Consider the following 17,065-nt stretch of genomic DNA (forward strand, 5'->3'; position numbering starts at 1 on the left):
TACAGAAAGGAGGAGTCAGGAGTGTTGGTGAGGGACCCAAGAAGAGAAGGATCTGGGCTGCTCTATGCAAAACCACAGGTAAGTATAGACCTGTTTGTTATTTCCCCCCCCCCCCAAAAAAAAAAAAATTAACCTTTAGTATTGCTTTAATACCCAATTCCTTTTTGAAAAGTGTAGGAAAACAAGAGCAGAAAGCCCAAATGTTTCATAAAAGATGTGAAATATGGAAAAGTTTTAGCGAGGCCTCGGAACATATTTGATTGAAGCTTAATGCTAATATTGAAGTTATTGACCTGGCTGCCCGTCATCTTCTAATGCCCTGATAGGCTTTTTGTCACTAAGACGTAAACAGGTGAAACTACCCTTCATGACTTCTTTTTTGTCACTATTTTTATTTTACTAATGCTGTTATTATTGCTTGCCTGTCCTTACATGGGCTGAAGCAACTCACCCCATCAGATCGCCCCACTTAGGGTACTGATAAGCCTTCCACCTATAATAATTGTGGCCTCGATCACAGTGTGCGGCCATTTGGGGGTGACGGGCCTAACCCTCATAATGGGGTATTGCTACAACAATTTTGCAGGAAAACCTACATATTAGCTGATGTTCAACCTAATTACATTATGTTATTCTAATCTTCAATATGTTCAGATCTGACTTTGTAACACTTTGATACTAAATACAAATCTATGGCTAAAAAAAAGATGAATGTTTTATTAGTAAAATGAGACAAGAAAGAGTAATGTATGACAAAGCAGACAGTATTTGTTTTTATGATCTTTATGAAAAGATTGAATTGTTCTGTGTCCCTGAGAGAGAAATTAATTCAGGTGATGCCTCCTTTTCTATAGAGATTCATTTTCCTGATGACTTGTGGTGTAGAATAATCTCCGATGAATACAGAGCCAACATACCTCCTGGGTTCTCTGATAGGCGTCAGGGGAAATTTCTGTATTATATATGAGTGCGGAGAACTAACGACACAGCATTGCAACACAAATGTACCGATTCTTTTTCATTTTATTAATTTAACTTTATTTATTAATATGATTTCTTTATATCAGACCCATTGCCACTGAACTGACCTGTTTAGATAGAACTCTCCTCCACTCCTCTTCATCATTCATCTTTTCATCAGAAACAAAACCAGCGAAGAGACCGAAAGAAGGAAAACCCAACATTTGACCAATGTATTGATTTATTTATCAAAATTATTTCTTTATATCAGACCCATTGCCACTGAACTGACCTGTTTAGATAGAACTCTCCTCCACCCCTCTTCACAATTCATCTTTTCATCAGAAACAAAACCAGCGAAGAGACCGAAAGAAGGAAAACCCAACATATGACCAATGTATTGATTTATTTATCAAAATTATTTCTTTATATCAGACCCAATGCCACTGAACTGACCTGTTTAGATAGAACTCTCCTCCACTCCTCTTCATCATTCATCTCTTCATCAGAAACATAACCAGCGAAGAGACCGAAAGAAGGAAAACCCAACATTTGACCAATGTATTGATTTATTTATCAAAATTATTTCTTTATATCAGACCCATTGCCACTGAACTGACCTGTTTAGATAGAACTCTCCTCCACTCCTCTTCACAATTCATCTCTTCATCAGAAACATAACCAGCGAAGAGACCGAAAGAAGGAAAACCCAACATTTGACCAATGTATTGATTTATTTATCAAAATTATTTCTTTATATCAGACCCATTGCCACTGAACTGACCTGTTTAGATAGAACTCTCCTCCACTCCTCTTCACAATTCATCTCTTCATCAGAAACATAACCAGCGAAGAGACCGAAAGAAGGAAAACCCAACATTTGACCAATGTATTGATTTATTTATCAAAATTATTTCTTTATATCAGACCCATTGCCACTGAACTGACCTGTTTAGATAGAACTCTCCTCCACCCCTCTTCACAATTCATCTTTTCGTCAGAAACAAAACCAGCGAAGAGACCGAAAGAAGGAAAACCCAACATTTGACCAATCTGTTAAGTCAGATGAGTGAAATTGCTTGTATTTATTGTAAAGGCTCTTCTAGTTCAACACAATATTGTTATTATTTAGGAAACACAGCTCTTGCACATTTTTATATTTTTTGGTGTTTTTTTTATTTTTTTCATTTTAAAAATCATACACAGTATATAAAACATTTGTTTTTTTGTTTTTTATTAATTACAGCAAAACTCTTTCATAAGTCTTTCAACAAATGGTCGGTACCACTTTATTATATCTCATGCTACTTCAATCGTAATATGTCTGATTGTTTCAGAATTAATTTCATAATATAATATACTGTACAATATATAAACTAAAACTGGAGAGTGCATTTAAAAGGTTTTTTTCTATGTTCATGCATAGAATGCATTAAGGTAAAAAAAATGTTTACCTTTACAATCACTTTGATATCTATATTCATATCTATCTATGCCCATACGATTAGAGAGTATTTAGGCATCTTAAAATAAAATTTCAGACACAAACACATTTTTTATTTAAATTTTTATATTTATATCTATATCTATATATATATATATATATAGTTATGTATATATATATAGGCTCTGTCACTGGGAGAATATAGGAAAAGTGACACAGAATTCGAATTAAGGATTAATGTGACGTTCTGGACTATTATTTCTCCAAATATTGCAGTTTTGGTTTGAAACATTAAAAATCCTGTATCCAGGATCTACCACGTGCCTACAATCTGTGTGAGAACACAGGTGTGCAGAGTCATTATATACAGTACCCAGGGCTAAGGATAGCACCCAGTTTGGATACAGCTTCCAGTTTGGAGACCGCTCCCAGTGTGGGAGACAGAAGACAGAGACCCTCACCCAGGGTCAGTGGGCCCCAGCCAGAAGCCAAGAGACAGAGGGTCTCATCCAGGGGTCAAAGGAGCCCCAGCAAGAAACCGATAGACAGCAGGTCTTGTTCCAGGAGTCAGGTCAGCTCTTATCGGGGTGTCAAGAGAACCCCAATCCATAGGTCACAGGTGGACCATGCAGCAGGAAACTGCGACTAAAGGCTAGAGAGCCAAGTGTTCCACGAGACCTGGACAGCACAGTCAAAGGGACTGGTGAGAGGGGCCCAGAAGGCTCCACCCTTTAAGACTGGCTGCAGAAAACTACAGAAGGGGGTGGAGAAAAGTCACCCTGCACAAGGAGAGAGAGCAGTAGTGAACAGTCTTTATTATAGGAAACGCCTGCAAAGAGGCAAATTTTCACACTAAATTATTGCCCAGATCTGTAAGAAATACACAATACTCACCAAGATTCAAGGAAGAATACCGATAACAAATGTACTTAGACAGGAATTACTTATTCCAGAGTTAGGCTTTTATTCTATTTACAGGTATAGGCGAGATTTTATTTCAGTTTACTGCAATAAGGCCTCACTTTACAGCAGCTTTTACAACCACCTGATCTCTGCGTAAGAAGAGCATATATAAATCTCCAAGGCAAAATTCTTATCAGTCAACAAAATATCTGGATAACTGCACACTCAACTGAAGATCCAAAGTAGCCATTGTTAGTCACCACTTCTATACAGGGGCGGACTGACAACTCATGGGGCCCCCGGGCAATAGGGGATCATGGGGCCCCTGTGTCCTTGCCCAAACTCAAAAAAGCCTATGAAAAAGGTACCAGGGGCATATCATGGGGCCCCCTACTGACCCCGGGCCCTCGGGCAGTGCCCGAGTTTCCAAATGATCAGTCCACCCCTGCTTCTATAAGCAACACAGGTGTACAGCCAGGTGAAGGAAGAGGTTTTGACAAAGCACTGCCACAGTGTGAAATGTGTTCACCTCTTCCCTCTCCTGGCTGTACATCTTTGTTGCTTTTATGGTGAACAATAAAGGCTATTTTGGATCTTCAGTTGATTGTGCAGCCATCCAAATTTTTTGTTGGGTTTACTTCAGCTATGACTGGTGCTTGCACCCCGGATTTTACAGACCACACATCCCAGTGCCGGCTCACCTGGAGCAGTGGTAGCATGCATCAGAATTCTTATCATGTATAGGAACTGCAGGTGCCTACTGTGGGGTCATTTTCCAAAGGCTAGGCCATTCAAATTGCATGGAAATTACAATGTTATTTACAGAAAGATTTAAAATCACATGTATTTTGTTTTTGATGCTGCAGGAATAACCATCTTATTTTTTGTGTCTTGGGTGGTGGACAACTAAAATAACGTTCTGATCTAGGAGTCCATGAAATAACTGATATTTCAGCCAATATTTGAAATTTTTGATAATAAACATATACCATTACTGAGAGCAATAAGAGACATGTTTTCTGAAGTCCTCATTGCCAGTTTTTAAAAAAGAATATTCATTTCTGAAACATTATATCAAGTTATCCCATACGGTTCATTTTAGGTCATTTCCACATTTTCCTGATTTTTTATTAAATGCTTAATAGTAAAATATTGTAATGGAAAATCAGACAATATTAAATGAATTATTTCTCTTGGGACTGTCTGAAGTTCCATCTCTCCACCTTCCTCTGTTTCTCTTCTTCCTTCTCATCTACCTTCTGACATTAATCTGGAATTTGCTGATCATTGTCCTCATAGTCACCGACTCTCACCTCCATGTTCCTATGTATTTCTTCCTTGGGAACCTGGCCAGTTTGGACCTCTGTTGTTCCTCAGTCACCGTCCCACGAATGTTATTTGACCTTCACACCAAGACAAAAAAAATTACCATAACAGGTTGTCTAACCCAAGTCTTCTTCTTTATGTCCTTTGCCATGGCAGAGGCTTTTCTGTTGGCTGTCATGTCCTACGATCGATATACCGCCATTTGTCAGCCATTACATTACGCTCAGATCATGAGTTGGAAAGTGTGTGTCCAGTTGGCTCTAAGTGTGTTGATTCTCAGTTTGATTTATTCTTTAGTTCACACACTTTCTATCATTAAATTAACATTCTGTAAATCAGATATTATAGAAAGTTTCTTCTGTGACCTTCCTCAGTTGTTTCAGATCTCCTGCAGTGACATCTTCATCAACGTTCTGCTCGTCTTTCTTTTGGGTGGCATTTTTGCAGGTGTGTCTCTAATAATGACCTTCCTGCCCTATGTCTCTATAGTCAAAACTGTCCTGAAAATGCAAACTAAAGGAAGCAGAAGTAAAGTTTTCTCCACTTGTACCTCTCATCTGACAGTGGTGTTTATATATTATGGCTGTGGTGTGTTTAATTATTTCCGTCCAAATGCTAATCATCATTTTACTGGTGACAAAGTGGTGTCCATATTTTATACTGTGATCCTTCCTCTCCTCAATCCTCTTATTTACAGTCTGAGGAACCAGGATTTAAGAAAGACATTACAAGATGCTTTAAGGAAGGTCATCCCCCCTTCAATACAGAATTCATCCAACCCCTTATTCTTGGATACTAGAATTATATAGAAGCACCATTCTTATGACCCTTAAAGCCCAACTCTGGGATTATTTTTCCTCATGCAATGGTGCTGTGTTCACATTACATGGGCCAACTACTAATTTTTTGTAAGGGTCTGCAGAAAGCTCATACTCACCTCATCCACAAATCCTCTGGAAAACCATGCTGACCCATGACCCAGCTGTGGACTTTTCCTGTCTATGGAGCATGTGTACATCAGGAACAGTCCATTTTCAAGACCACTGAAATGACAGGGGATGCTGGATCAGTCTTGTTCAGGGAGGATCGACAGATCAGGTAAGTATGTCCCCACTGTCCTCTCTCCTAGAAAAAAATGAGCAGTTAACCTGTGCAGTGCAGGCCCAGCCCCATTGCATGGAAAAAAAAATCCCCAGAGTTCATTTTTTAAAGAAAATTGTGTAAAAAGCTCCTCACTTTGGGTCATGATCAGGGGCGGACTGACAACTCATGGGGCCCCTGGGAAATAGGGGATCATGGGGCCCCTGTGTCCTTGCCCAAACTCAAAAAAGCCTATGAAAAAGGTACCAGGGGCATCTCATTGGGCCCCTACTGACCCAGGGCCTTGGGCAGTGCCCAAGTTTCCAAATGGTCAGTCCGCCCCTGGTCATGATACTCCGGGAAAACTCCAAGTTTAATTTTCAGAAGTAGAAAATTTGGGGGTTTTTAGAGAATATTTTAAATGATTGATTGAAATGATTTTTAAAAGAGGTTGAAGGGTTTCCTAGAAGATCTACATTCCCTGACAAAAATAATAAATATTATTAAGCGTTAGCAAATATACAAGTATAGCATGCACCACATTCCGAAAGTTATAATTGACACAAACAAAATACTATTCTTAAGGGGCTTTTCAAGTGTTACAAAAATTTCCAGAAAAAAACATTAATTCTAAGTCATTGAAAAGATTGTGCAGTTTGGTTTCAACCAGAATTTTCATGCCACTACAGAAATGTAAGAATTGGCCATAAGCATTTTTAATGGAATTGTACAGAAAAATATTCTTAGTGTAACTGTTTTCTATTTTATGGAACTAGATAGAGCAGAGAATCTACTGCCATACCATGTACACCTAAAATTCCAAGCGTTATTATATTTATGGATTTATCTTCTGAATTTGATGGAACATATTTGACAAAATTTGTATTTATATGGTTTTTATGTGTTGTGTTCAGCAATGTAAGCTTTCCATAGCAAAACAAAACTCCTAAAAAGACACGAAGAAAACATCTCTGTATCCCATTTTTCTTTATAAGTTTTGGATTATTTGAAATATTCTCCTGCACTGGGGGTGGTGGTGCCACCTGTTTTCCTTTCTATTGGTCATTTTTTTCAATGTATAGATAAAAAAAGGGAAGGGATAACTAAAAACAATAACTTAAATCATGATAGCATGAAGCTGTATTGACAAATAACACAGTGTAATAAATACTTAGTCAAGATGGCCCAATACAGTACCCAAATTAACTTTTTATATTTTTTGGGGGGAAAGTAGAACTTTCTTTTAGTGGCATTTAATCACCATCAAGGAGGTCATAAAAGAACCCGAAACAACATCTTAAGAACTGCAGGCCTCACTCGCCTCAGGTAAGGTCGGTGTTCATGATACAATAATAAGAAAGAGACTGGGCAAAAAAAGGAACTCCATGGGAGAGTTCCAAGGCTGAAGCCACCTTTGACCTAAAAGAACACAAAGGCTCATCTCACATTTGTCAAAAAACATTTTAATTATCCCCAAGATTTTTGGGCAAATATTATGTAGACTGAGAAGACAAAAGTTGAACTTTTTGGAAGGTGTGCGTCATGTTACATCTGGTGTAAAACTAAAACAGTAGTTTATAAAAAGAGCATCATACCAACAGTGAAACATGGTGGTGGTAGTGTGATGGTAGTGTGATGGTAGTGTGATGGTCTGGGTTCAGGAGCTGGATGACTCACCATAATTGATGAAACCATGATCTCTGCACTCTACCAGAAAATCCTGAAGGAGAATGTCCGGCCATCAGTTCCTGACCTCAAGCTCAAGTACACTTGGGATTTGCAGCAGGACAATGATCTGAAACACACCAGCAAGTCCACCTCTTAAAAGCTAAATTAAAAAAATTAAGGTTTTATAGTAACCTAGTCAAAGTCTGGACTTAAATCCGATTGAGATGCTGTGCCATGACCCCAAACAGGCTGTTCATGCTGGAAAACCCTCCAATGTGGCTGAATAAAAACAATTTTGCAAAGAAGAGTGGGTCAAAATTTCTCCAAAGCAATGTGAAGGACTCATTTCCAGTTATCACAAATGTTTGCAGTTGTTGCCTCCCAGGGTGGCACAAACCAGTTATTAGGTGTAGGGGGCAATCACTTTTTCACATAGGGCCAGGCAGGTTTGAACAGCTTTCTCCCTTAGTAAATGAAATTACCATTTAAAAACAGCATTTTGAACGTACTCGGGTTATCTTTGTGTAATATTAACATTTGATTGATGATCTGAATCATTTAAGGTTAACAAATACGCCCCCAAAAACCAGGAAGATAGCAAATACATATTCACAGCACTGTATTTACTATATATATATATATTTATTTACATTTTAAAATAGAAGATAAAAACATGATTAATAAAAAAGTGCTTTTTTTTTTTTAGCTGAGATTTTTTTTCCCTCCATGGATTGCCAATGCATAAATGACATACAATACATGATAATACAGAGAACACATTTTGCAAGATAATAATACCAAATTGAAGTTGTATGTGTCCAAAATAAGATATATGTATTACTTTGTTATCTTTACTAAAGAGATCATTGTAAGTAAACAAGCCCACAGCAGAAGCATACAAATGACTCTCCATAGGTGGTGTGAAATGGTAAAATGTCATAATAAAGGGTAAAAACTGCAGCACGGGGCCAACTGGTTATAAGTTCTGCCTGGCAGCACTAGGGCCATTGGTTCAAATCCCACTGACATCACTACCTGCAAAGTGTTTCACACTCTCCCTGGGCTTGTGTGGGTTTCCTCCGGGTACGCCAGTTTCCTCTGATGCTCCAGAGAAAAAAAAAACAATTCACCTGATAACTGATTGTGCAATAAACTTCTCAAAACCAATGTACATGATAATAAATATGGCCAATGAATTAAATATGTAAAAATTGGCAAATACATAAATATTACAGGGGATGACCAGCGACTGCAGACATATTACAGGGGATGACCAGAGACTGCGGACACAGTACAGGAGATGACCAGAGACTGCGGACACAGTACAGGAGATGACGAGAGACTGCGGACACAGTACAGGAGATGACCAGAGACTGCAGACATAGTACAGGAGATGACCAGAGACTGCGGACATAGTACAGGAGATGACCAGAGACTGCGGACATAGTACAGGAGATGACCAGAGACTGCGGACACAGTACAGGAGATGACCAGAGACTGCGGACATAGTACAGGAGATGACCAGAGACTGCGGACATAGTACAGGGATGACCAGAGACTGCGGACATAGTACAGGAGATGAGCAGAGACTGCAGACATAGTACAGGAGATGACCAGAGACTGCGGACATAGTACAGGGGATGACCAGAGACTGCAGATATAGTACAGGAGATGACCAGAGACTGCAGACATTGTACAGGGGATGACCAGAGACTGCGGACATAGTACAGGGGATGACCAGAGACTGCAGACATAGTACAGGGGATGACCAGAGACTGCAGACATAGTACAGGAGATGACTAGAGACTGCGGACATAGTACAGGGGATGACCAGAGACTGCAGATATAGTACAGGAGATGACCAGAGACTGCAGACATTGTACAGGGGATGACCAGAGACTGTGGACATAGTACAGGGGATGACCAGAGACTGCGGACATATTACAGGGGATGACCAGAGACTGCAGACATAGTACAGGAGATGACCAGAGACTGCGGACATAGTACAGGGGATGACCAGAGACTGCGGACATATTACAGGGGATGACCAGAGACTGCAGACATAGTACAGGAGATGACCAGAGTCTGCGGACATAGTACAGGGGATGACCAGAGACTGCAGACATAGTACAGGAGATGACCAGAGACTGCGGACATATTGCAGGGGATGACCAGAGACTGCAGACATAGTACAGGAGATGACCAGAGTCTGCGGACATAGTACAGGGGATGACCAGAGACTGCGGACACAGTACAGGAGATGACCAGAGTCTGCGGACATAGTACAGGGGATGACCAGAGACTGCAGACATAGTACAGGAGATGACCAGAGACTGCGGACACAGTACAGGGGATGACCAGAGACTGCAGACATAGTACAGGAGATGACCAGAGTCTGCGGACACAGTACAGGAGATGACCAGAGACTGCAGACACAGTACAGGAGATGACCAGAGACTGCAGACACAGTACAGGGGATGACCAGAGACTGCAGACATAGTACAGGAGATGACCAGAGACTGCGGACATAGTACAGGGGATGACCAGAGACTGCAGACATAGTACAGGAGATGACCAGAGACTGCGGACACAGTACAGGAGATGACCAGAGACTGCAGACATAGTACAGGGGATGACCAGAGATTGCGGACATAGTACAGGAGATGACCAGAGACTGCAGACACAGTACAGGGGATGACCAGAGATTGCAGACACAGTACAGGAGATGACCAGAGACTGCGGACATAGTACAGGAGATGACCAGAGACTGCAGACATGTTACAGGGGATGACCAGAGACTGCAGACAGTACAGGAGATGACCAGAGACTGCAGACAGTACAGGAGATGACCAGAGACTGCAGACATATTACAGGAGATGACCAGAGACTGCAGACACAGTACAGGAGATGATCAGAGACTGCAGACACAGTACAGGAGATGATCAGAGACTGCGAACATACAGGTGAAACTGGAAAAATGAGAATATGGTGCAAAAGTTCATTGATTTCAGTGCACCAACTTAAAAGGTGACACTAATATATGAGACTCATTCCATGCAAAGCAAGATAGTTCAAGCCGTGATTTGTCATCATTGTGATGATTATGGCTTACAGCTCATGAAAACCCCAAATCCACAATCTCAGAAAATGAGAATATTCCATGCAAGCAATAAAACACGGATTGTACATAGAACAATATCGCACCTCTGAAAAGTAGAAGCTGCATATGTACTCAGTACTTGGTTTGGGCCCCTTTTGCAGCAATTACTGCCTCAATGCAGCGTGGCATGGAAGCTATCAGCCTGTGGCACTGCTGAGGTGTTATGGAAGACCAGGATGCTTCAATAGCGGCCTTCAGCTCTTCTGCATTGTTCCGTCTCATGTCTCTCATCTTTCTCTTGGCAATGCCCCATAGATTCTCTATGGGGTATGGGTCAGGCGAGTTTGCTGGCCAATCAAGCACAGTAATCCCACGGTCATTGAACCAGGTTTTGGTGCTTTTGGCAGTGTGGGCGGTGCCAAGTCCTGCTGGAAAATGAAGTCAGCATCCCCATAAAGCTCCTCTGCGTAAGGAAGCATGAAGTGCTCCAAAATCTCCTGGTAGACGGCTGCGGTGACCCTGGACTTAATGAAGCACAGTGGGCCAACACCAGCAGATGACATGGCTCCCCAAATCAACACAGACTGTGGAAACTTCACACTGGACTTCAAGCATCTTGCAGTGTGTGCCTCTCCATTCTTCCTCCATACTCGGGGCCCTTGGGCCTCTCCATTCTTCCCCCATACTCGGGGCCCTTGGGCCTCTCCATTCTTCCCCCATACTTGGGGCCCTTGGGCCTCTCCATTCTTCCTCCATACTCGGGCTCCTTGTGCCTCTCCATTCTTATTCCATACTCGGGGTCCTTGTGCCTCTCCATTCTTCCTCCATACTCGGGCTCCTTGTGCCTCTCCATTCTTCCTCCATACTCGGGGTCCTTGGGCCTCTCCATTCTTCCTCCATACTCGGGGTCCTTGTGCCTCTCCATTCTTCCTCCATACTCGGGGTCCTTGTGCCTCTCCGTTCTTCCTCCAAACTCAGGGTCCTTGTGCCTCTCCATTCTTCCTCCATACTCGGGGTCCTTGTGCCTCTCCATTCTTCCTCCATACTCGGGGTCCTTGTGCCTCTCCATTCTTCCTCCATACTCGGGCTCCTTGGGCCTCTCCATTCTTCCTCCATACTCGGGCTCCTTGGGCCTCTCCATTCTTCCTCCATACTCGGGCTCCTTGTGCCTCTCCATTCTTCCTCCATACTCGGGGTCCTTGGGCCTCTCCATTCTTTCTCCATACTCGGGGTCCTTGGGCCTCTCCATTCTTCCTCCATACTCGGGCTCCTTGGGCCTCTCCATTCTTCCTCCATACTCGGGCTCCTTGGGCCTCTCCATTCTTCCTCCATACTCGGGGTCCTTGGGCCTCTCCGTTCTTCCTCCATACTCGGGGTCCTTGGTTTCCAAATGAGATGCAAAAGTTGCTCTCATCAGAAAAGAGGACTTTGGACCACTGAGCAGCAGACCAGGTCTGTTTTTCTTTAGCCCAGGTAAGACGCTTCTGACGTTGTTTGTTGTTCAGGAGCGGCTTGACAAGAGGAATACGACATTTGAAGCCCATGTCCAGGATCTGTCTGTGTGTGGTGGCTCTTGATGCACTGACTCCAGCCTCAGTCCACTCCTTGTGAAAGTCCCCAACACTTTTGAATGGCCTTTTCCTGACAATCCTCTCCAGGCTGCGGTCATCCCTGCTGCTTGTGCACCTTTTTCTTCCACACTTTTCCCTTCCACATAACTTTCTATTAATGTGCTTTGATACAGCACTTTGGGAACATCCAATTTCTTTTGCAATGACCTTTTGAGGCTTTCCCTCCTTATGGAGGGTGTCAGTGATGGTGTCAGGTCAGCAGTCTTTCCCATGATTGTGATTCCTACTGAACCCGACTGAGAGACTATTTACAGGCTCAGGAACCCTTTGCAGGTGTTATGGCTGAATGAGCTGATTAGAGTGGGACACTTTGAGCCGAGAATATTGCAACTTTTTTACAAGATTCTCATTTTCCGAGATTGTGGATTTGGGGTTTTCATGAGCTGTAAGCCATAAGCATCACAATGATGCCAAATCACGGCTTGAACTAAATCATGGCTCGGTGCTAATGCCCTCAATCAACACTGGTGAACAAGAGTGAAGGAGAGACAGGCAATCCCACAGCTGCTCCAATGACCATTGGAAACATGTAGTCAAAAGAAAAGCATAAAAAATCAGAGCGCTCATGGCGGATGTCCATAATAAAAAACAATAATGTGCATGACCAGCAGACAATATAAAACAGTTTAATGGAGCAAAAAAAGCAAGAATCACCATAAGGATGTATCCATGAATGGATGTCATAGAGGGATAAGTACAAACCATAGACTGAAGGAATGATGGGAGCGGCTTACTGTTGGAGAGCCTGGATGGTGAGCTCTATAGATGGGAGGTGAGAGAGCCACAATAGATGGTGTACAGGCTTCCAAGGCCAGCGGTCTGAAGAAAACCCCAGAAGAGGGATGAGAGGAACAGGATGGACCTCCTCGGTAGCCAGAGATCGCACACCAGAAGTGACGTCACAGCGCACCGGAAGTGACCTCAGTGGAACACAAGGAAGCCAGGAACAACCATCGGAGATCCCCAGTAGGAAGGAGACCAATGGCAACAAGTCCCGGTTACCATGATGACGCATTTTGCACAATATAGTGCTTTGTCGCAGTCCTGATCCCTGTATGACATCCATTCATGGATACATCATTATGGTGATTCTTGCTTTTATTGCTCCATTAAACTGTTTATAATGTCTGCTGGTCATGCGCATTATTGTTTTTTATTCTCGACATTCACGCTCTGATTTTCTATGCTTTAAGATCTCCATACTTTGCTACATTACATGAGAGGATATTCTAGAAATCATAAACTGGAGGAAAAGTGGGAAGATTTAAGAAAATAATAATTAATGGCATCAACAAGTGTATTCCTTTGGTCAACAAATGTAAAAGAACTAAAGTTTAACATGGATGGCTAATTTGTAGCATAAAAAGACATATCAAAGAGAAAAAATGTCCTGTAAAAAAAATAAAAGGCCAATGGGATATCACCAGTATTCCAACACTACAAAGAATGCAATAAGACATGTAGGAGAGCAATCAGGGCCACGAAAATAGACCATGACAGACACATAGCAGAGGAGAGTAAAAAGAATGCCCTCAAAAAAATGTAATATATTAATAGTAAAAAGGAAAAGCCAAAACACATGGGTCCCATAAAGGGTAATCAGGGGAAGTTGGTCACAACAGATGGTACTGTTCGTAAAACAGCAGCAAATGTTCCTGTGTGGCCAACAGAAGCCAGTGTTCTTAACCTCCCTGGCGGTATTCCCGAGTGTAGCTCGGGGTAAAGTTTCAGTACCACAAGCGGTAACCCCCCCCCCCGAGCTACACTCAGACTTACGCATGCGGCGTTGCTCAGGGATTCCCGGCAGAGCTTACCTTGTCCTTCGCTCCCGCGATGTGTCCCCTGCAGCATCCCCGGCCATATCCTCCAGCCGATGGCGGCATCCGGCTTCTGTGTTCCGGTCCCTGTGACGTTGGGATGTACGGGCACCGGCGCCGGAGGGAAATTTAAAAAATTTTAAAAAAATCTTTTTTTTTCAAAAAAAATTTTACGTAGAAAAACATTGCTGTTTCAACCCATTTCACATACATTTTGTCCCGAGTGCTTTGTCCGGCGCCCTGCCTGCATTTTTACTGTTCTTTCTGCCTGGAAACTGAGGAACGTCTATGGCGTCCAAAAAGCGTCCCTTTAGGTCAGACGCGGTTTTAGATCAGCTAGAGAACAGCGATAGTAAATCAGAACCACTTGCAGAATTGAGTGATAATGATTGGTGGGGGAAATTCCTCATCAGACACTGAAAATGATTCTGCGACTGAGCTCAGCGATGTGCGAACTTGGCGCTCTATTTCACATTTCAGTGTTTTTGGTTTGATTATATTATTGAATTACATTTATTATTATTATATTATTATTTTTTATGATTGTTTATTAAATTATAATTTATGATTTCGTGTTTCACATTTTATCATCCCCGGGATGTTTGCTAGACTCTTGTTCGGACAGATTTCAGGGAGTTATTCCTAAAAATTACAGCCTACAATAAAAAAACTACATATTTCCATGCAAAAAAATGGTACCGCTTTGAGCACAGAAATATGGACATAATCAGACTGCCAGGGAGGTTAAAGGACTAAAAAAACTGAATGTGAACCCGAGATTCCTCAAAGAAGTTAGCAATGTCATAGCCTGACCATTATTCCCCATTTTATTGTTGATTCTTTCCAGCATCACAACTTCCCATTTCAAACTTTTATAAAATGGAGAAACATCTATTAGTAAAATAAGAGATGAAAGGGTAAAGTCTGGAAAATCTAAAAGCAATTATTTATTTCTAAAGAGCCAAAGCGTGTGTCGCTGAGGAATAAAACAAGATTTCTGTAGAGATTTATCTTCCAGAGGATTCATGGTTTAAATTAATCTCTGAAGAACACAGAGCCAGTCGACACCCCTGTGTGCTCCGGAGATGTCAGGGGGATTTCTGTATTATAAATACATGGATGTGTGGAGGATGAAATTGTATTGTGACCAGAAATGTCACATCGATTTTCTGCTGTTTTCAATTAACTCCCTTCAACAAAATGTCTCAGGATCACTGACAAAATCTGAGCTAGAGGCCAAAATTCAAAGGAGATTGTCCATTTTACCAGTCTGGACATTCACAGATATTTATTTCCTTCATTATTTATTGCTGTGTCCTTTTTTAATTGTTTTGCACAAATGTCTGTATAAAATATAGATGAAGAATACTTTTTTTTCTTACAGCTGAAGTATTTCACAATACATGAAACTCTGATCCCATTGATTTATTTGGCGTCCATTATTTTCAGTTATTCTAAGTACAAGCTGATTCAAATTATGTTGTTGACATCATTTTCTGTTTTTGTGCAATTTTTATATCTCATCTGGTTGTTTCCTGGGTTTGAAAGTTGATTTTGCATTTATGTCTGTATAGATTTTTTTCTCTTACAACTAAACTCTTCCATAATCCATGACACTGATCATTGATTGATGGTTTTGCTCTCAGTTCAGGTAACATGTCTTTTGTTTTAGTAGATACAGGGCAGGTAAAGAGTCACATTGTATTTATGTACAAAGCTGATAAATCTGATGCTGAAAATTATATTTGATTAATAGATTTACTATATTGTTTTAATAAATATAAAAAAATACAATTACCTTATCTAAGTTTGTTAATTTTGTAGTATATTGGATTTTTATCCTAAATAATATATTGAATTTTTTATCAAATAAAAATTTGAATTTGGAATGGGAAATCAGACAATTTTGAACGAATTATTTTTCTCTGGCCTGTCTGATGTTCCAGGTCTCCAGTTTCCTCTTTTTCTGTTCTTCCTTCTCATCTACCTTCTGACATCAATCTGGAATTTGCTGATCATCGTCCTGATAGTCACCGACTCTCACCTCCATGTTCCTATGTATTTCTTCCTTGGGAACCTGGCCGGTTTGGACCTCTGTTGTTCCTCAGTCACCGTCCCACGAATGTTATTTGACCTTCACACCAAAACAAGAAAAATTTCTATAAGGGCTTGTATAACCCAAGTCTTCTTCTTTATATTTTTCATGGGTTGTGAGGCATTTTTGTTGGCTGTCATGTCCTACGATCGATATATCGCCATTTGTCAGCCATTACATTACACACAGGTCATGCTTTGGAAAGTGTGTATACAGTTGGTGTCCATTGTATGTTGTCTCAGCTTTACCAATTCTTTAATTCACACTCTTTCTGCCTTCAGTTTAACATTTTGCAAATCAAATATTATAGAAAGTTTCCTCTGTGATCTTCCACAATTGTTTCGGCTCTCCTGCAGTGACATGTTCATCAGCATTCTGCTAATTTTTCTCTCAGTTGGTTTCCTTGGAGGTGGGTCTCTAATATTGACCGTCCTCTCCTATGTCTATATATTCAAAACAGTTCTTAAAATTCAAGCTAAGGGCAAAAGAACTAAAGTTTTCTCTACTTGTTCCTCTCACTTGACAGTGGTGTTTGTGTATTATGGATCTGTTATGTTTAATTATTTTTGGCCAAGTTCTAGTCATCATTTTTCTGGTGACAAAGTGGTGTCCGTGTTTTACACGGTGATCCTTCCTCTCCTCAATCCTCTCATTTACAGTCTGAGGAACCAGGACTTTATAGCGGCATTTAAACGTGTTTTCAGGAAGATCTCACTAAAATAGAGATATGAATAGAATAGATATGAATAGAAAAAGAAGTATCTTTTTATGACTTATATAGGAAATCCATTTGAAAGCTGTTTATTTTAATGTGTATCTCTAATCAAAACTTTTTTCTGTTATTTTGTTTAGAATATGGATTTGTTAAAACCCCTATCAGGTTCTTAAGTATTTATGTGTTTTTTTTATAAGATTTTCTTACATTTCTTGTCTCAAAGACACAATAGGATGTGAGTAAAAAAATCTCTCCACGGAGAGCAAAAATCCTCTCTTAGACGGTTGTCTCTGGAACAGATGTCTCCATTGGAAGATTTCCTTCTC

The 17,065-nt window shown here is 40.9% G+C and overlaps 2 protein-coding genes across 2 annotated transcripts; both read left to right on the forward strand.

Moving 5' to 3' along the window:
• Positions 1-4,464: 4,464 nt before the first annotated feature.
• LOC149470690 (olfactory receptor 5B12-like) lies at positions 4,465-5,442 on the forward strand. The gene has a single exon (XM_089661824.1). The coding sequence runs from the start codon at positions 4,465-4,467 to the stop codon at positions 5,440-5,442; it is 978 nt and encodes a 325-aa protein (XP_089517950.1).
• Positions 5,443-15,817: 10,375 nt separating this feature from the next.
• Positions 15,818-16,801, forward strand: LOC149470691 (olfactory receptor 5B12-like). Its single transcript, XM_089661836.1, has one exon. The coding sequence runs from the start codon at positions 15,818-15,820 to the stop codon at positions 16,745-16,747; it is 930 nt and encodes a 309-aa protein (XP_089517962.1). The 3' UTR covers positions 16,748-16,801.
• The last annotated feature ends 264 nt before the right edge of the window (positions 16,802-17,065 follow it).

Source organism: Staurois parvus, unplaced genomic scaffold, assembly GCF_062004578.1.
Source record: "Staurois parvus isolate SC_StPar_1 unplaced genomic scaffold, SC_StPar_1.0 ptg000034l, whole genome shotgun sequence".
In the NCBI taxonomy this organism is placed as follows: Eukaryota; Metazoa; Chordata; class Amphibia; order Anura; family Ranidae; genus Staurois; species Staurois parvus.

Excerpts from the sequence above, each read along its gene's own strand:
- LOC149470690 (XM_089661824.1), top strand. The coding sequence starts at position 4,465 with ATGGAAAATCAGACAATATTAAATGAATTATTTCTCTTGGGACTGTCT.
- LOC149470691 (XM_089661836.1), top strand. The coding sequence starts at position 15,818 with ATGGGAAATCAGACAATTTTGAACGAATTATTTTTCTCTGGCCTGTCT.